The sequence below is a fragment of the Drosophila takahashii genome, chromosome 3R (genome assembly GCF_030179915.1).
Source record: "Drosophila takahashii strain IR98-3 E-12201 chromosome 3R, DtakHiC1v2, whole genome shotgun sequence".
NCBI classification, from domain to species: Eukaryota; Metazoa; Arthropoda; class Insecta; order Diptera; family Drosophilidae; genus Drosophila; species Drosophila takahashii.
In genome coordinates, this window is record NC_091681.1 from 39,820,938 (window position 1) to 39,842,451 (window position 21,514).

The window sequence follows — 21,514 nt, forward strand, 5'->3', positions numbered from 1 at the left end:
AATGGGCTGGATGGAGCAGCTAGAAGCTAGGATGAGCATACACATTTGCAATACATTTTACGAGTCAAAAAGTGAATTTGTCTTTTCGGGGGAGGAGCAGGGATGAGATGAGATGCCTTGAAATGAAGTCGCGCCGCCAACTGCCGACGGCAACGAGATGAGGATGAGGCAAAATCCAATGCCATAAAGTTTTTCCTTATTCCGCCGGCCCTATTCTTCTTTCTCCGGAAAAGTTCTGGCTCTGATCTCTTCCCCGTCATATTTTCTGGCCAGCAAAGTTATTGCTGAATTTTATACTCCTCCTCAGCCAGCTGAAGCATGCAAAAGCAAATACAAATGTAAAAAGCTGGGATGATTGTTCGCGTCGGGAGAATACGTTTCTTTAGTCACTCATTTACAAGGACTTATTGCTGTCGGATTGGTTGCATGAAAACTTGAGGATATTCCGGAGATTTTAGGGCTTACAGAATGCATTTTTATTCTCTTAAAAATAACGTACCCAATCACTATGAATTATATGATCTCTGGATGGCAACTTAAAATTATTTTAAAGATCTATAAAATCATATTTAAGCAAGACATCGAGACTGCTTGCACTGCTTGAATCTCCATTATTTCCTCATAACTTTTTAATAAATGGTCCGATTTGAAAAGGTATTATTAAACACAAAAAAACTGCATTATTACTCTACGAGTAACAGGTATAAACATAATATGGTGAAGAGATTACTGCTAAATCCTGCTAAAATCGAACCATTTTCCTATTAAAGATAATCGCTACTCATAACTCACATAAGCCACGACTTAATTAGGGCCTGCCTATCACACGGCTGTCCCAGATTAGCAATTGTTTCGCCATGTGACCGCTCACATGTTTAATTTGATATCCAGATATCATTTCCGACGACCCCAATCGAGTGGGCAAGTCAAGGAGAAGTCATTGCCTGTCAAAGTGGCCGGTCTGCAAAAGCAATTCTCCCGTATCAGTTGTCAGATTGTCGCTTGTCGATGCTATCGGCAGCACGCAAGTACTATGTGTACATTTACATATATGGGCTCGAATCGGGCGGGGATCTGGCATCTGGGATCGGGATCACAGGGTCTGGGGTCGGATGTTGGGGTCTTGAGCGACCTACGTCACTCAGCGGAAGCAGTGCGTCACGAGAGCGCTGGCTTATCGCTGAACTGGTGGTTTGTGGGTTGTTGGTGGTGCAAGTGGTGCGATAGCTGCATTCTGTGATTGCTGGCTCATCCAATGGCTGGAAGGCCACGCCCCTTGGACAGAAACGAACAACCAACAACAACAACAGCTGTCCTATAAAGTTGTTTTGGCTAATTGAATGCATTTCTTAATGACTGCAAATGCCAAAGTCGTCTCCCTTTGTCCTGGCATTAGGGAAAATTATGTTTGCATTCTGAACTGCTCTGTTATTTCTCCTCTTCTACTAGTTTTTCCTTCTTTTTTTCCACTTCGTGGCATTAAAATGACGTCGCATTAAAATGGTTTGCGGTGGTCGTCGGGAGGAGTAGAAAAACGTCGCCATCGCCGCATAAATTTCAACCTAATGCCCGGCCATAATGCTGATTATACCAAGAGGCAGACGTTGAAGTACAGAGAACTCAGAAGACGACTCCTCTTCAAGTCGGAGAATGAAGTGAGAAATTTAATTTGGTCCCAGCTCAAAAGTTTCGCCGCTGCACTCTAGTTATCAGCTGGACCAAGTGCCATAAAGAGTGGAATTTATAGTGCGATAGCGAATTAGAATTAGAAGTAGAAGTAGAATCCCCCCACACAGCGAAAAGTGAGCAATTAAAGCAGGGAGTCAGATTCAGAAGCTTATCGCCGAACCAAGAAACAGCAGCCGCAACTTGTTTGGCGGTGGCTTTTGATGTCGCAAATCCATTTATGGCTCACATTTAGTGGGGGAAAAAATCACGATCTAACGTCCATAATAAAGTGGATGATTCAGGAATGTTTTTTACTTGAAAATGTTGTTCGTCTATGTCAAAACATACTAATCTTATGGTTCTTAAGTTAAAGAAACATAGTATATAGATTATTGTTTTCTGGAAATACCAAGAAAATTACAATCCTTTTCTGGGTATTTCCCGGAGTAATAGTTCCTTTTTAGGAAGCGACAGGTGCCGTTGGCAACTGGAAAAGCAGTTCATTGACCGTTGGCCAAGTAAACAAGTGAACAAGTGAGTGGGTAACGAAAACACAGCAGAGAAACACGCGAATTCGTTTCGAGTGGTCCCCAGTGGCTGTTCTCTTTATCGGGCGGGTCTAACAAGCCCCAGTTATGTTGTATGTATGCTAAGCAGTTAAAAATCTAGATGTTAATTATCGCACGCAAACCCCGGGGAACTCGGGAAACTGAAAAGTGGACTATAGAGTAGGCAGCTCATCAGACCCACAATCTCTGGTAGAAAACTGACGGACGTCCTCCCTCTGGCGGTGAAAAGGGGAAGCCACTTCTTGGTGGGTTTCGATGCGGTCTGTGGCTGTGTGCCTTCTGTGCCCTTTGGTCTTTGGTCTATGGCCTGTGCTCTTTGCTCTCTGCAGTTCTGCTCCATCTGCAGTTGCAGCACGTAGCACCCACATCCCCGGGAAGCAACTAATCACGACGCAGCTGTATCTGTGCGAAGCCCTCGCTCTCTGTTGGTAATTGCAATCAAAACGATTGTTGTTTGGCAAATTGAAGACACATTGATTGTTGCCACGCACCACATTCGCTCTAATTGCATATGTAAAGTGCAAAGTGCCACCAATAACAACCTGCTACCAAGTACATGGGGCGTGCATTAACTCTCTAAAACTAATGGCAGATATCCCGGCACTGAACATTTCCGCTGACGGGCAAAAACAATATTCATTAACACTTTGACGCGTATAAGTAATGTGCGAATGATGATGCAGATAAAGGAGGGGATCTTAAGTGATCGACTGATAGAGTACCTCCTCATTTTACATAATTTTTACTTTGATATTATTTATTTAATGCACAGAAAACAAATTCGATATCATAAGGTCAATTCTACCTTATTTCCTATCAAATTCATATCAAATCATATAAACTTGATGTCATTAAAAAACCAAATTTAGTACAAATAATGGAAAATAAGATAAACATAATCTTTATTCATATCAAAATGATATGAATTTGATCTTAAAAATATGTAAAATTAACCAGCACGTATCAATCTGATCTTTTGTGAATCTTTTTTCTGTGTTTTCTGGTTAGTAATGTTAGTGCTGAATAACCTAAAACCATTCATATTTATACTATCAAAGTAGAGGTTATAAACCATAAAACCATCTTTATATGAAGCATTTAAAAAGCCAGTGCCTGGGCACTAAACCGATACTCAAGGGCAGTTGAGTGGGTTTGGAAAGCAATTATCCTGGCAAATTAAATTGAATTACCAGACAACAAAGGCTGCTGGCCCATTGAAAGGTGTAAGCCTCTTGGGCAGAGGCAACTGCAAACAATGACCATAGAATGTGCTTCGATAGTTGTTTATTATTTGCCTCGTTGACAAAGGAAACTGTTATCTATTGTGCCGATCAGAATTTCAATTATTCGGGATTATAAGGTGAGCTGGCAGTTTGCAGTTCCCAGTGATGGGAAAGCGAATATACCCGTTCGTTTGGCGAACACTCACATGGAGCAAACAAATCTAGCCCAGAGAGTTCCATGTTTATACGATGTCTGTTTCTGTTTCTGTCGTTTTTTTTTGGCGCTGTGGGAATTCAAGAGATTGCTTTTGAAAAACCGGTAGCTGCTGCCGGGGGAGTCGCAACATACAGATACTCAGATACAGATACAAACTGTTTTTGACGTAGGCAAACAGCAATAATCAGAACGGCAAAAGCAATAATAAGAAATAACATCGAAACGTCGACAACCCCGCCGTTTGAGAATCGAATCGCTGTATTAAGTGACGCGCTGCTGCGTCAGCAAATGAATATTTAATCGGCATATTTAATCGTTTTGCCGACTCGCTCGTATACGTAATATGCGAAATATGAGTATTCAAATCAATTTTTTCGGCGGAGCATTAGTCTTCGTCTTGCGTTCCGTTTGCTTTCCTTCTTAATTGATTGAAATGGATATTTATGCCTGTGTATTGTCTTCAAATTGATTGAGTTTTATGCTCTGCTTTTTGCATTTCTGATGGCATCTAGCTTTGGAATTCCATTAGGCCAACGCAGGGAATCCCCGACCTCATTAGGCTTCATTTTCTTGGCTGTCCGGTTGTGAAAGTTCTCCGATTACGATTAGAACTAACCCATGCAACCCCCTTATTACCACACAAACCACATCTATTCTATGGTGTAATGTAATATGTATCGTAGAGAAGGGCAGGTGGCAGGTGGTGACCCAGTATCGCAGCTGGGTGACCCTAACATGCTTAAAAATGCATGCACTAATGACCGCAGAGACGACAGGTCCATGTAAACACACACACAAGTGCGATCCTGTCGCAAAATGGTGGTCACTGGTCAGCGGGGCGTATGATTAATGTTTTAAAATTTCATGCGAGAAATAACCGGAACTGGAAATAATTTAATCGCCATGCTGGGCACCAGAAATCGATATGGGTTAGCCGCCGGCGAACTTAATTAAATAAACAAAAAGTTGTTTACCAACCCTTTTTTTGTTGATGCCTTTATTAATAAAGGTCTTTCCTGATTGATTGTCAATCACTTTTTGCAAGACTCCTTTGCAGTTTGAAACAAATGAAAATAAATGTATTTTCGAAGCTTGCAAGCCATCGCACTTTAAATATAATTTATTATACTGCTTCACTATATATAGAGATACCCGCATGTGTACACAATTTTTACCTGTATCTTTTGAGCTCGGCACACGCTACCTGTTCGTTGGACTTTCGGGCGGTTTGGGGGGCGTGCGGATTATATACAAAATAAATTGGAATCTATTCACTTTGGCTGTCGGCTATGCCCAAAATAAAAATGAAAAGCAAAGAAGCCGTCGGCGGCAGCAGCTCAGCAGTAAAGCATTATAGCAGCTGCCCACTGGCAGGCGACTCAGATCGACAAACAGTGGGATTTATATAATGTAGTACGGCACATAGATATAGATGGCCGATAAGCAAGGCAACTTAAGCGCCATTAGCCTGCCACGAGCCCACGTCTGCGACGGGGGACCATAAAGCAAATTTATTGATTGTTTTGACAATTAATTTTTTATACTGTGCATTATTTATATGGGGTCGTGATGGGAGCAGGAGGAACAAAGGCCCGGCGAAATTCTGCTTTTTATACTTGTTATATTTGCTTACGCTCCTTCTCGGCTCTAATTTATTTTTATTATGTTGGATTCTTGTTTTAATTTGTGAAGAGAGAAGACGGGGAGGTGCTGTTGCAACAAGCGTGCCAGACTCATAAATTAAAAGCATCAAAAGTCGAAAAGTGATGGGAGTTGCGAGGCATTTCCATGTAACAGTGGGCGGGGTGGCTATTCAGCAATCCACACGGAAAAAAATATCAGATTGATATGTACAGGGTAATTTAATATCATTTTGATAAGATTTGATTTGATTTATATTTTTCATAACATAACATTTATGGAATAATACAATATCAACTTGATCTTATTGATATGAAATAAGGTAGAAATGACTGTATTTCATATCGAATTTCTTTGCTGTGCAGCAATCCAGCCATCCAGCTATCCAGATTGTGATTAATTTGTCGGCAAGGCAACGCGACGTATGCGCAATGCACGCAAATGCCAGTCGACAGTCGACTGAAAGTCTGTCTGGATTGCTACTGTTATTGGGATGGCTGCTCTTCTGGTCAAAACAAGCAGATCCCGAGGATAACTCGCCTATTTGTCTTTGTTAAGCAGACGGGGGGAAGGGGAAGGACCTTCCTTATGATTGATGTCCTCGGGGCGCAGTGCGTGTTGCCTGCTTTTCGGCGCTGTCGCCTGCCATTTTACGAGGCAGAAGTGAGCCACTGAGCTTCGAGACTGCGTTAAATAAAATGAAACGCCCATAGTTTGCAGCTGGGAGGGGAGACCTCCTCCTTGACACCTCCTCAAAGGCCCAGCGTTTTATGTTGGGGCATAAAAAAGGAGCCCGAGGAGCAGCGGAACTGGGCATATTTTATGCTGGCGTCTGCCATGAAAACGTAAGTGTCGCAGTGAAAATTTTTGCTGATGAAAGCCAAGTGAGTTATATGTACACGGCACACTGGGCCGCGTTGAGTGATGCGAAATCGATAAATATTTATTGGGCTCACTTTACGAGTATGCCCAAAGGTGTGTCATTAAAAGGGATTTGCAGGGATTTTCCCCTATATAAGCAAAAATATTTACCTAAAACAAATGTATCAGGAATAACAGATATCTCGATACCACTGTGTCCAAGAAAATTTCCTGTTGCTGGTTGCTTCTCCTGCTTCTGCTGACAACGTGTCGTATGCGCAGTTTCGCCATATAAATGACAGCATTTCAGGTTTATGGCAGTTTGCGATTCTCACGCGCGCTTCGCATATCAATTTCAATTCAATTTTTGACAGCATACAACGCATCCATTATCCATTGAGTTGCAGCCGCAGTGGCAGTGGCGACTTTAATTTCTAAAATGCAGCCAGCCTTTACACTTCATTGGTTGCCAAATGTGCCGGCAACTTGAAATGTTGTCAGCGGCAGCAGCAGCAATTCCCCAAAGCAAATAAATAAATGTCAACGGCAAGTGGGGAAACCAAAGGTAAGCCGCTCGCTTTCTGCTTTTTGCTGCGGAGACTTAAAAGCAATTATAAAATGCAGCGACCGCTAAATAATAACAATGTAATGTGTGTGCGCCAGCTAAAGCTTTTCAATTTCCATTCAGAATCTACCATTTTCCATTTAAATTGCAGCATAAACACAATAGAAGTTATGCACTTCCCAAGCTCTGATCCTCATCCATAAAACGTTGTTCGAATTGATTTTATTTATTGCCGGCCGACGAGAGAATTGCAAATGCAATTTCAATTAAATCGTTGATGCCACAAAAGCTGACGAGTTTGCAGTGGCAATTGAAATCGCCGAGCGGAGCTTATTGTTGTTTTGGTGCCTGGGTGGTCGGTCGCTTGTTTAACTTGGCTGATGCCACGCGGTCCCAAGTGACAACCAGAATGGAATAAAAATTCCAAAAACTAAAATTGCTACTGAGGAGTATCTAAAAAGGAATACAATATCCCAAAGGCCAGGTTTTAGGAACTCACAGAAAAAAAAATGGAAAAAGATCAAAATGATATGCGCAGGGTTGATATGTTTGAATCATAATTTCGACATTAATCATATCATCTAATCATATTGGCTGTTTATTGATATGATTTGGGGTATAAATTACCATGTTTTGTTACAGATTGTAATATCAAGCTAACAGTTAATTAATATCCAATCAATGCCTTTTCTTTCTGTGCAATCTCAAGACATAAATAACTTTAATAACCGGCCACCTAATCGTCATTCCCCTGGCTTATAGTGTATGTATGCTGGTCCCCTTGTTTATCTATGGATTACACATGACTGACATATAACATTACATACCAGCTGAAAGCAGTAAAGATGCTGGGTTTTATTGCCTTATTAATTTCAATAGATGACGTGCAAGAAGGGGATTTATGATGTAACGGACCAAGTTGATTGTTGATACTCTGGGATTTGCTTTAAATGCTTTATATTTCGCACCATATGCTTAATATTCGAATTGCGGCCATAAATTCCTGGAGTGTAATTATTTCCGCCTTGCGGCATTCGAAGGCAACTAATTACACATTCGCAGGATCAAGGATGTGCTAATGGTGATTGCACTTTCTGTGAGAGAATTGCGTATATTGTGGTTCGCAACCAACGCTGCATAAGAGCAATGTATGAGTGTACGAATGTCTGGCATTCGGTATGCGCATTTAATTATAATTACTACTTACAAGCTGCCTAATGCGCTCAACGCGATTGGCGTGTGTACAGATGGGATGGGTACGGAATGGGATGCGATGGGTTAGGCACCCTTATATCATATTATAACGTGAGCATAAGCCGCTTGCATTGCATTAGAACGAACGAACGGCTGCCTTCGACGACTGTCAACTGGCTTTTCTCGCTGTCTGTCAGTGCCTTCTGATACTCTGATATTCTGGCATTGCATATTTGCCTTTGTTACTCGACAGCCACCGCCTGCTGATTGTTTGACTGGGTGGGTTGCTGATGGGTGAGTGGGTGGTTTGGCGACTTGTGTGCTGGGTTTGTCAGCTAAAAATAACACACCCATACGGATACAGAAAACCCACCGAGTGCGAGTGCTTGACAATAAACAATGCCAGTCGCTCAGCCTGATAAGTCACATTTATTCTTCTCTTTTTCTTGCCTCTTCAAACGTTTAACTTTGCCAAGACATTTATTTTCGTACGCTTGCCTCTATTTATGTTGCTCATTGCTTGCACTTTTCATAAAAACGTCACTTTGCTGGTAGAATTTAATACGATTAATTAAAAACACTTCAAAATATGCAACGCAGATAGGTTTTACATTATGTGGTATCAATTTTACATGATATGCTAGCCTCTTGGATGGGAATATTTTTAATTAAAAACAAGAGAGAACGCTATAGTCGGGTGCCCCGACTATCAGATACCCGTTACTCAGCTAAAGGGAGTGCGAAAGAGATGGAGAAAAACTTTGATCCGCCGTAACTTTTTAACGAATGGTCCGATTTAAAAAATTTCTTCTACATTTCGATAGGTATTGATAAGCACAATAAAACTGCATTTTTACTTTTCCAAAATATTGAAATTTTTAAAATCGTATATAAGCGATTGTGGGCGTTAGAGGGGGCGTGGCACCCTTTTGAACCAAACTTGCGCTGCGTAGGAACTCCTAGAATCTGCATGCAAAATGTCAATCTTCTAGCTTTTATAGTTTCCGAGATCTCAGCGTTCATACAGACAGACAGACAGACAGACAGACAGACAGACAGACAGACAGACAGACGGACAGACAGACGGACAGACGGACATGGCTAGATCGACTCGGCTAGTGATCCCGATCAAGAATATATATAGTTTATAGGGTCGGAAACGCTTCCTTCTACCTGTTACATACTTTTGCACGAATCTAATATACCCTTTTACTCTACGAGTAACGGGTATAATAAAGAAAGTCAGATCCTTACTCCTCCTGCTCTTCCACCCATCACTTTCCGGATTCATCTGTTAACTGCCCAGAAGTCAGACATGCAAATTGCCTTGGAGTGAAAGTGGGAGAGAGAAATTGCAGCTCTGGCAAGTTTTATTGGCAAACCCGTTAGATGCCGGCCATCAATCAAGGAAAAACGGCAGCAAATCGCTGCTTTATGATAACTAAATGCAAATGAAAATCAGCAGACTGCAGCAGTCGAGGGGGAAAATGAAATGGGCAGGGAAAATGAGCAATAGCAAAACAGCAAGAGTAAATAACGAGCATCGATCATGTTGTTCGGCTGTCAAATGAGCTGCCAAACAAGGTTGCTTAATGTGGGAATGCGGCATGTGTGTTTGTTTTTAGCTGTTTTAGCTGTTTGCTTGTTTGGTTGTTTAGTCGGCCAGAGCAAACATTTATCTATTGGCAAGTGCCGGGCTCTCGACTATCTCGACTATCGACTCGCGATCCAAAACATTTGGCAAAATGTAGAGCGTTTAATTGACTGCTTATTCCACTGTAAGAGTAGACTTGCGATTTGACTTGACTTTACTCCACTCGACTGCAATTAATGTCAAGTCAGCGGACACTGATGAGCCGCCAATCGCCAATGAGGGCAACTAATAAAATTCATTCATAAATAATTCAATGGAACCGAGAGGAGCCGTGTCAATTTATAACAATTTCGTAAACGCAGGCGTTGTTCAGCTTAATTGATTTGTTTTGCACCCAATAGAGAGCGGCAGTGCGATTATTTGGCATTTGAATGTTTGAACGAGCCTTGCCAAATTGGCGTAGATTGAGAATAATTGTGTGAGTCTGGCGGCTAGACGACGGAATTAGAATTATGTACAGAATCAGAATCACAATCCCGACCCCGCGTTATCAGTGCCTCCTCCTCTGCAAGTCCATCAAGGCTATCACGCAATCTTCTATCTCCACTCTGTATGTCGGCCATGCGAACGGCTAATGAGCAGGCCGAAAATAGAAAAATACTCGAAAATTACACATGCAAATCCAGACTGATAAAATGGCCCAGATAATTGCGATGAATCTGGTGGTCCGCCTTTAAGCCGTTTTTTTAAGAGCTTCCATGGCAACAGCTGTTCAGTTGTTCACTTGTTCAGCGGTATAGTACACACATGTTGTACAACTTCAAATGCAACCATATGTGCAACAGTGAACAACGAAGAGCAACAGCACTATTATTTTCACAGAAATAGTTTTTTACATCAGGAAAACACGCTCATTGAACAAATGGGTATGATGTTTTGCTTTGAGAGGTATTTATGTTATTTATTCAAAATAAATATCAATCCATTTCAATGATAGTATCTTGTATAAACCAAAAAATTTCAAGTATAATAGTAAAAATGTAGATACTTTTTTGCACACTTAATGAATAACAACTAGTCTAATCAAGAATCTACTTTATTAAATAAATAATAACAAATAATTTTCATTATAATTAAAAACATTAAAAACAATTAATGGGTAACAGCTAGTCCTATCCCTTTTTCCCTCTGAATGTTTGGCACACTACACACTTCGTTGTTCAACATTTTTCTATGCAACTTAATACTTTTCCAACAGTTGCACACACACACGATGAATTATAAAACAAAAAGCAATATAAAAGGAAGGACTGAAATAAAAGCCAATGGCAATTAGATGGCAAACAAGTTTGCTGTCCGTCCGTAAGCAATGGCCAAGAGCCAGTGCAAATGTACATATGTGAGTGGTCCAAAGTAACGAGTTGAATGAAAACTGAAAACTGAAAGAGAGTGGGAGTGAAAAAGGGTCAACGAAGTGGCTATCTAGGTGATACTGGGATAATAAAAAGGGTATGGGTTTGGAATAGATAGTATCTTTAATATTAAATGGCTGTATCTGATATCAGTTTGTAAAACAAACTTGAGGTTCAATAATTATATAGGTTTAGTAGAAATTTGCATAAATGTTTCTGATATGGCTTTTTAAATTTTCCATTCAACATTTAAATGAAACTCCCTCAGCAGACAGAACGTCGCTCAAAAATCACTTCAAATTCGATCTAGATGCTCTCCACTCACATTTCCGGCGATGCGCAAACTGATGGCTATCCTGTTTGCCAGAGTTTGCAGCTTTTGCAGTTGTCGAGAGCAGAAATTCATCGCTGACGCCGAAATATGCAACATTTTGACAAATACTTTGACAGCTGCAATGCAAACTGCCAGTTGTTTTTCGTTGTTTCGTTGTCGATTCGACGGGGCTGAAAACCCGATGCTCCGGGTGCGTTTTGGATATTTGCTGTTTGGATATTCGAGTATCAAATCACGACACGAGCAGCACGTTCGGACTGTCGGCGCTGGGCGAAATTATTTAAATTATGTACAAACTACACTTTGGCAGAAGTTTAAATGCGAGACACGCGCCATGTGCTATTGCTTTTGCTTTTCGCTTTCGCTTTGCTTTTTGCCCGGCCTGTGCAATTTGGCTTTGTGTGAAAAGTTTTTGGCCAAGAACTTTTTCGGCATTCTTGTGAGGCAGCCGCCTGATTATTTGTATTATTTTTGTGTGCTTGGCGAATTGTTTTTCGGTTTCGTCGGCCGGCGAAGGAAATTGCACTTTAATGCCTAGAGAATGGCGCTGGGAACGTGCAATGTCTTTGATCCAATTTGCAATTCCAAGTCCCTACATCTCTTGCGGCGTGCCTTAAATGCTTTTGGGGTTCTAAGTCGTGAGGGGTGGCATTTGCATTACAAATTCCTTTTTAGCAGGCTTTTACTCTGGCTGGTTTTATTTTATTTAATTATCAACAAGACGAGCGAGTCAAATTTCAGCACCGCTTTTGGGGTCTCCATCTCGAGGACCTTTCAGAAGCTTCGAAGCGGCGACAGCAGCCTTTGATGTGTCGTTCGTCCTTGAAGTCACCGTCTCTCGATTCCACGTGTCCTCCTCCTTTTTCTCCTCTCGGCAAAAGGTCAAAGTCCTTGGCAACACTTGTCGGAGTTTAAGACCAAAAAGGCTGTCCAACGTTTCCAACAAAAATTGTCATCCATCCATTGAAACGACCAAATGATAATGAGTTCAGCTGCGGCACACGCGGCGTATGATTAATCAAATGGGAGGTGGGAGCAGGAAAAACGAAATTGAATACGTTTTATTGATTTTCATTGTTTTTACACTTTTTATTTGAGCGGTTTTTCATAGAAATTTAATGAGACACGAGGCCTTTGTTTGACTTTATGTTTATTGCGTTTATTACCACATCATGAGCTCGTAACCCAGGGGCTGTGTTTATTTATGAGCGGGATTTGCTCGACTGCTCCACTAATTTCGCCCCTGTTTTCGGGCTCACTTAATTATGGCCCACGAGCAGATGCCAAAGAAACATTGTCACATGGCCTGATGCATGTTTTTATTATTATTATTACTACTATAGGATAGTATTATATAGAATATACCAGCCTTTTTGTGTGCGTGAGCGACAAGGTTAATACAATTTGCTGGCCAATTGCCCTCGGCCAAAGAGGAGCATAAAGGTCGGCTTCAAGTAATTACGTCGAAGAGTCCTGGGCATCGGGCCAATTTTCCTAGATAAACTAATTTAACCGAAAATCAATATTAGCCCGGGCAAAATCAACAGAAGAAGAGTCCCGTAGCCCAACAAACTGCATTCTTCAGCTGATTGCCGACGCAGAGAGTGTTTAAAAAACATTTAACAACGCAAAAGCAAAGGGCCAAAGTGCCCGAAAACCAAACGGGACGGCAGTGTTGGCCATAATTTCCGGTTCCGCAATCAAAAAGGAGATGGAAAGGACATTTCCAAGGGAGAAAAGAAACACAAAATACCAAAAAAAAAAAAAAAAAAAAAAAGGGTTGGGAGGCCAAACATAATAGTTAATTTAGTAGAAATAAAAAACTAAGTATAGAAATCTTTAGGAATTTATAAAGAAAATATTTCCTTGCTTCCACTTTCTTTTTTTATTCACTTTTAGTTTTAGTTATTTTTCCTTCATTATTTCTTCACTTTTTTAAATCCAATTAAACTCAGCTGACTTTTCCGTAAAGTTTCCCTAAACCAATTACATCTAAAAGTTGCAAGCTTAAGTTTTCTATTATATTAAATAGTTCGTCTTGTAAATTTCGATGCAGAATAAAGTTTTGTCAGTCTCCTTTTCCTTTGCATTTGTGCGAGCAAAAATATTGGCCAATATTTTTTCTCTTCACGACTAAAATTGTCGTTAAATCCACCACACAATCTGTTGAAAAAAAACCACGCACACCTGACTTGGCCAAAGTATTGTAACTATTTCAGAAGCCAAAGGGAAATTGAAATGCTTGCTGTGCAGCCAAGTTGTAAGTTTAATTGGCAACTTTTAATAGCCACAAACGAAACCAGTTGAATAATTGTGTAATGCTGAAAACAATAATTATAATTGCTGGGCAATTTGCGCAAGAAATGAGAATTCAGGCACAGACCCTTCTTCGTAAATGGAAATTTTCTGGGGAAACGGGGAAAGGAAGGGGGAAACTCACTCCGAGTGCTGGGAAAATGGGAAAGCCGGCATGAAATATATTTTCAAATACAATGTCACCGGAGTAGCTGAAGCAACCACAGCCAGGAGGTTCAGCCTTCAGCCCTTGAGTTTACTGCTTGGCTGATGCTGCTATGTATACACTGAAAGAAGAGGAATCGTAGAAAGGAAGATGGAGATATGCACGCAGCAAAGTACTGCTTGCACTGCTTGAATTCCGTTATTTCCGATTTGAAAAATTTCTTCTACATTTTGATAGGCTTAAAAAAAAACAACAAAATTGCATTTATACTTTTTTGAAATCTTTAAAGACAAGTAACATAATATTTTAATTTTCATCAGTGTACACTACGAACATAGTATACCCACCATATATACATGAAACTAAACTTATGTGCGGGTATATATAAATTGGAGGAGGCACCCGACCAACAACCCACTCAGCCCACTCAAACATGCAGCGACAATTTCCTTGAGTAGGATACGAGTTTTCCTTTTTTAGTTTTTAGTTTTCCTCTCTCAGCTTGTGCAATTTTTATAACGGCAACAGCTACAACAACAAGAACGTCAACGACAGCGAATTATTATAACGAGAAATGCACTTGAACGTTGCAGCAAGGATATACCATACCCCACTACATACTACATAGTATTATGTATTATACGGTGGAGAGTGCAAACTATGGCACTCGAGTGGCTAAGTGAAACGAGGCGGGAATCCAGAATGCAGAATGCACAACTCAAAGGGTTTGGCGTGAAATGAACCACTGCGCTCATAATACTAATTTAATAAATTAAAAAACTTTCAAGTAGTTGTACAGTTTTTTCCTTTCCCTTCGCTCTTTTGTGTTTGGAAAGAGGGAAAAGCCGGAAAATGGCATAAAGAAGCTGGGAAAGTGACGGAGGAAACCATAATGAGTGCGGAAAATGGCCAGTTTTGCTGATGAGAAAATAACTTTTTCACAACTAATAAGGGAAAGAACTAACTGGAAAAGTGTGAAATGAAAACGGGCAGGTGGCAATTTAATTAACTAAATTTGAATTTGCTCTTCCAGTTTCCAGTGCTTTTCTGTGCCAAAGTCAGCAGGCGATATTCTACTATCCCCATCCGCATTGTTTTTCGCCTGTAATATTTATGCCAGCATTCGAAAACATTTCAATTTCATTTGATTTTTCCGAAATCCCACCCACATCCGCTGCATCATTTATTCACAGCCGACGTCACGTAGTTCGTAGCTCTCTCTATTTGCAAAATTCCATTTCGCAAGTTCATTTCAAAAGCGAGAAAACAAGAAAAAAATATGTATAAATTTTGATTTAAAGTCTGGCTGACTGGCAGTTTGGCTGCGGGGATGATGATGTGTTTTCCGGCTGAAACAAAGCCAAACCGCAGTGTTTTCAGTGCTTCTGTTCCAGGTAGAGGCTGCAGTGGGGGCGTCCTTGTTGATGTTGATGCTTGCACATTGCTTTTCGGGCCTTTGTGTCCCGCGGCGGTTGCACAACTATTTACCAGCTTTCAGCTTTCAGTTTTCAGCTGGCCATGTCAAGTCAGTTGTGTCAATATTTGCAGTCCTGCATATTCACATCCTCTGTCGTTCGGGCTTTAATTAAAAGGAGACACGGCCTTATCAGTTTTTATATTGCCCGTTAGGTCCATTTGGCCAGGATTCCCAGACTCTGGACGTTCTCAGGTAGCTCGTAACTCCATCGGGTGCCATTACGCATACGCAGTGTGGTGCTTGAGCACGCTTCCTCGGTTCCTCGGTTCCTTGGCCATGTTTACGTTTTGTTTATTGTGCGTTTTACGACATCATGTGCGCCACATAAACGAAGTTCGGTTTATGCCCGTTTATTGGCCAAGTAGCAAGAAACTAAAGAGGAAAGTCGCAGTCGCAGCGAAGCCAAAAGCGGAACCCGAAGGTGGAAGAACAATACTTCTCGGCCACTTTGTATTTGAATGAATAAATTAGGGCTCATACATATGTGAATCACAACTTGCCCGCTTGACATTTTCACATTTTTCGTTTACTTTTTTGAAACGTTTGCTTATGACGGGCAAAACGTGCAGAGGACATCAAAGGACGTGGAATAAACGGGGGTTCTTCACCTAAGTTTTCCCCCAAAAATGCGATTCTAGCCCAGCTTAAAACCATTTCTCGGGCCATTGGCAGTAGGGTCTTTGGGGGACTTAGGAGGTCTAATGAATCAACTTTCCTTTATAGTTTCGGCCCAGCAAGTTAACTGTTTTGCGCCACTCCGACGAAGCCATTAAAAAACGGCCTCAAAAGGCGCCAATTTTCATGTCTGCCGGCGAGCAAATGAAGCTTGAAAGACTGGGAAACTGAAAGTGGAAAAGTCTGAAAGACAAACGGAGCAGCAAATTGTGTGTCCCAGGTTTTTCCAGTTGATGGCCAGGACCACTCTGAAATAAAACAAATTAATAATGCCGGGCAATAAAATATTTTATAACGTCTCCCGTTGTTTTATGGCCCTGCCAGACTAATTTAACTATTGCCCAGCAGCCGAAGAAGCACCGAGAAATAAATAAATAAAAGAGTAATTCTCTTTATCTCCCTCTGCGGATTTTTGTGGGCCACTTGAGTGAGAATACCGATGATGCGATTTGTATAGCCGCACTTTACGTTTTCATTGGCGTGTGCTTGGAATTTTAATGAAAATATTTAAGTTTCCGATGGGTAGTTCAACTTTTCAACTGAAAGCAGATGGGTAAACAAACTACACCCAAAAAAAAACTTGATATGAAACGATTAACGATTTTGCGGTATGTGGTATCAATTTTGACTTGATATGCTCAATATGTCAACAATTAATATAATATAGGGTTAGAGTTAATTAATTTACCATACTCACATTTCCTTTATCGGACATTTCTGGTCTCGGGTTCTTCTATTGCCGTAATAAATTGCACTTAATAGCCGCTCGGAGCATTAATTGCTCTTGAATTTGGGGAAGTTCTGCTTTGTTTTATCCGATATATCGATTTTCAGATGTGTATACGGCATACCTGTTGTAATTATTTTATCACTCATTTAATTAGTTGGTTGCGGGTGTGCAAAGTGCCATTTTGTGCATTCCGTGCGTGGCTTTTCCCCCTGACCCTTGACCTTGGTGGGGGAGGGGGGTAGGTACATTGCACATCCCATATCGCATATCGCATTCTACTGGTAGTCCTGGGATTGCAACCCGCAATTAAAAGCCTTTGCCAATCAAAGGCCCATTTACATGCATTTCATGTGGCAGCGTCTGCTTTTATTTCCCTCTCTTTTTCGGCTCCACCCCTTCTCCCACCCAGTCCAGTGCAGGCCACCCACCCATTTGCTGGAACAGTGAGGCTTACAGAACTTCCCTCGTTGGCGCGGTGGGCGGGTTGGTGGAACAGAGACGACGACTGCCAATCAACTTTTTCGATTGCCGGCGGCGTAACTTTTACGGCTTTTTATTGTTATTTTGTATTTTTATGGTTTTTTAACAGTAATAATTAATTTAATGTGCGCTTCGCTGTAGGTAAATCGGCGGCATAACGCTCCCCGATTCATTCGTTTGACGTTGCTGCTTGTTACTTGTTATTTCTACTGTCCGTTTGTTTCTTTTGTTTTGCATTAGCGGGATGTGTAAAAACTGATGTTGAACATTTTGGCCGCTGTTTTTAATACACATTTTGTTTCGTCGTGTGTCACTGCTTTTTTGCCCTTGCAGTCACGGTGAACTTGAAACAATCAAAACCCAGACAGCGCAAAAAAGGAGACAAATGAGAGGTTAAGTGGGGTTGAACAGCAGGATTTTCCCGAACATCAGGCCTTTTCAGATTTATCTGTAGCTGCATTTTTTGTACATATGAGTAACACATGTTTGTTAACAGATTATTTAACTTTAAAACATTTTTTTGCGGTGGTTTTATAATTTTGGGAAATATATGATTTTCTTAGTTTTATAAATTAAGTTTTTCCTATAAATTTAAGAAGAACATGAATAGATTAGGCAGTCAGTTTTTTTAGTCCTTAGACCTACTTGATTCTCTCTCTAATTTAATTTTTTTGTGGTGTTCATAAAAGTCATATTTCCTCTGCCCAGTTAAAGGGCTTTAATTATTTTCAATACTCGCGTTTCCCCAACTGACATTGCCGATTCCCTGGTATTCGCTGATATCTTGGGTTTCAGCTCGACTTCACCGCCTCCTAATAGATTTCCCCTGTCAATCGAAGGCCTTCGGCGATGGCTCCCCGAGGACCATGGCCGTGAGCTTATTAGCACGCTTTTAACCTTGGACCACGGACTTGGCCAAAACGGAGAAATGGAGAGAGCGGGCCATAAATAATTGCAGCTAACAGTTGGTGGCCGCCTCTTGGTTTTCCTTGGCCAGTGAAAAATGACATCAAATTACACTAAAATGAAAGAGCGGAGACAACTTGACACTTATAAATTGTGTCACATACTTCTTGGCGTCCGGCGGGGAAAATTGATCATAACAATGTGGCTTTGGGTCCATAAAAGTTTTCCACCGAAAAACTTTTAATGCGAATCGATAAATCAGAGAGCGTTTAATGTAAATTGTAATTTCTTTTTATTTTCTTTTACCCCGGGGCACCAAGATGTTTGGCCCCTCGTAATCTAGTGTCAACTTGTTGAGTCGTAAATAAGAAGGACTCTGTGCCAGGACATCCTTGTCCTCCACACAGAAAAAAAATGAGAAAAGATCAGATTGATATGTGCTGGTCAATTTAATTCTTAAGATCAAGTTAATCATATCATTTCGATACGAATAAAGATTATATTTATCCTATTTTACCATATTTGTTTAAAAAAATACTAAATTTGGTGTTTTAAAACAGTATTTTTATAACTTTTATGAAATGATAAAATATCAAATTGATATGTTTGATGGCTTTTAATTGATAGGTAAAAGTGACTCGATTTCTTATCGAATTTGTTTTCTGTGCAGGACATCCTTGTCCTTCAGCGACGACACATCCTTGTACTGGGTTTTCACGTCTGGGACACTCAATTAGCCAGCAGCATTGCGGCCATTGCAGTTGTCAGTCGCTCCGGCTGACAAATTGCATTTGTAACCGCTTGACTTGCAGCAGCAAGGGTAGAAAGCCCGAGCCAAAGATGGGGACGCTATTTTTCTTATTGATTGGTTTTAATTAGAAAAGCCATCAACCGCAAATTAGCCTTGCGATGGCTTCATTAATAAGTTTTTATAGCACTTTTCTTTGCTCTCCCTCAGCCTCCACCTTCAATTACTTTTGTTTTTCTTTGGCACATCCAGCATCCACATGGAGCATCAGTGAACCGAACGGAAAACCGCTCACATAATACGATTTATTTGTTTTGAGAATGTTTTCTTGACTTTTCTCGACTCGTCCTCCCACAAGTTTTCCGTAATTCATTGAAATGCGGCGTTGTTTCTGTTTTTACGCCTCGCCAAATAATTGCAAAAACTTTAGAAAACTTTTTGGCATCTAGAGGAGGAGATTCCCATCCCAGTTCAGAAAGTTCACTTTTAAAGAGCACTAATGAGGCAGAGTTTATTACACTAATGGCATTTGAGAATGGCCTTCTGATAGTCACTCTACCTCTTTGAATTTAATAAACTGAGTATATCGAGCCTCAGGCACTATAATCCCATAATCCCATGCTGGCACTTGGCCCACACATTTCATATTTGCTTTGGTGCCCGGGTCTGTCAGCTAATTGTTACTTGGGCCAACTTCGGAAAACCTAAGCCCCTTGAACGTCCCACTCGCCGGCTTTGGGTTAACTTTTCCCTTTTCCTAAACTTTTCGCCGGTAATTTCATTTAACTAAGCGCCGAGCAGCCTCATCCCTCATCCGCCTTCTTCAGGTGGCTCTTCCTCCTCCGTGGAAATTACGACTGCTGCTGGTGCTACTGCCCTTCAAAGTTTGCGAGTTTATTTTTGCATAATTGCACTGAGACTAAATTAAATGCTCACGCACTGCGAGATGCGAGATCCTCATCCTCGTCGTTAGAGGAACTTTAAGCCGGGCTAAAACTTTCGGCAGCAGACTGTTGGCAGTTGGCAACATAAATAAGTGGCTAATGCTCTGTGGCCAGACGAGTCTGTTCTGTATATGCATTCTGGTGTTCAAAGCCCCCGAAGAACGAAGAAGTAAGTGTGGAAATTTGCGAGTATTTTCAGCCAGTGAGGCAATCCAAATTACAAGGTTGCCTTTACGCCAGAAACACGCCTACTTTGTTGTAGATGGGAGTCGGTTCTTGGAGCAAGAAATAGCATACTTTTCAGGGAGTTCGACCAACATCAGAGGTTGATGTGATAGGGTTTCACTTAATATATTATTTCAAATTATCAATTTGATATTTTATCAAATCATATAAATTACAAAATATAGTATTTTTTAAACAAGTAATGTAAAGTATGATAAACATTATCTTTATTCATATCAAAATGACATTAAAAACTTGATATTTATGTAAAATTGACCAGCTCATATCAATCTGATCTTTTGTCCACTTTTTTTTCTGTGTATTTCCATCACAAATGTAAGATAAATGGTTAAATGTCAAGAATATCACAGGTCAAACTATTTCCACGACCTCGACTGTTTGTGAAGTGAGGTAAGGAAAAGCGATGGGCATATTAACCCATTTTCCTTGACTGGTTTTGTTGTTGCTGTTTCACCCGCTTCTTCCCGTTTCCGTTTCCGCTTCTCAAACATTGTTACGTTTTGCACTTGATTTTGACTGCTTCTGACATTTATGCCCTCTCACTACTCACTATTCACTACTCACCACTGGACTTCCAACTCCATTCTCCATTCCCCGCCAGATGCCTGGCCTTCCACTCAATTTTCTTGTTAGGTTTTATGGCCCTGCCATTATCGACTGGCCGGGGCACTGAGAGAAATGCCTGATATAGCGATTTATTCGGTGTAATGAGCCTTTTGTGTGGTCACTTGGGACTGATTGACTGGAATTCGGCAAGTGAATGCGGGGTATCGCAGATCTCTCACCACATAAACTGATTCATTCCAAGTGTCACGAGTCACGAATCAACAGACGAGAACAACGACGACTGCACTCAATGCAGTTTATTTGCCTTGTTTATATGGCTGCATTTTATGCATTTCACATTGGAAATATTGTTTTTATGGCTCGTTGGCTGAGCAAATAAAACAGAATTGCCGGCATGACGTTAAACCAAACTAAACCAGGACTGACAGAAGGATGCGGAGTAGCAATCAGTGCCATCACGTTCACAACTCCTTAGTTTTATATATAGAAGAAGTAAATGCACTCGAAATCAAAGTGTTTGTTCCGGAGATGGGAATTAGAAATTCCATTCGAATTGTTATTCATAAAGTGCCAATTGAACCCGATTGGAATCCCCAGTCTGTGCTTGTTTGCTCATCATAAATGTTTTCTAACTAAACTCCTTTTTCTTCCGTTTTCCAGGTGGTTCCGACAGCAACAAGGGAAAGAGCAAAAAATGGCGCAAAATATTGCAATTTCCACACATATCGCAATGCATCAACCTGAAAGACAAACTAGGTGAGTGGTTTTGCTTGCCCCTTGTATTTATCATCTCTATATATATTTTTCAACAGACATAAGCTATGGCTACGTGATAGATCAGCAACCCATTGGTCGTGAGCTCTTCCGCCTGTTCTGCGAGAACAAGCGGCCCGTCTACTTTCGCTACATCTCCTTCCTGGAGGAGGTGGTCAAGTAAGTGTGGGAATAAGTGGGAGCAAACCTAGACCTCCGGTGCTCTTAAGGTTAACCCATTATTTTCCG

The 21,514-nt window shown here is 40.9% G+C and overlaps 1 protein-coding gene across 2 annotated transcripts in view; it reads left to right on the forward strand.

Annotated features, from left to right (window-relative positions):
• Window positions 1-21,514, forward strand: part of Gprk2 (G protein-coupled receptor kinase 2) — a 64,871-nt gene that overhangs the window by 38,705 nt on the left and 4,652 nt on the right. For both annotated transcript variants that reach the window (XM_017152272.3, XM_017152273.3), the window contains 2 exons: window positions 21,173-21,268; window positions 21,325-21,445. In XM_017152272.3, coding sequence (XP_017007761.3) covers window positions 21,173-21,268; window positions 21,325-21,445 — 217 coding nt within the window. The remainder of the gene's footprint in view (window positions 1-21,172; window positions 21,269-21,324; window positions 21,446-21,514) is intronic.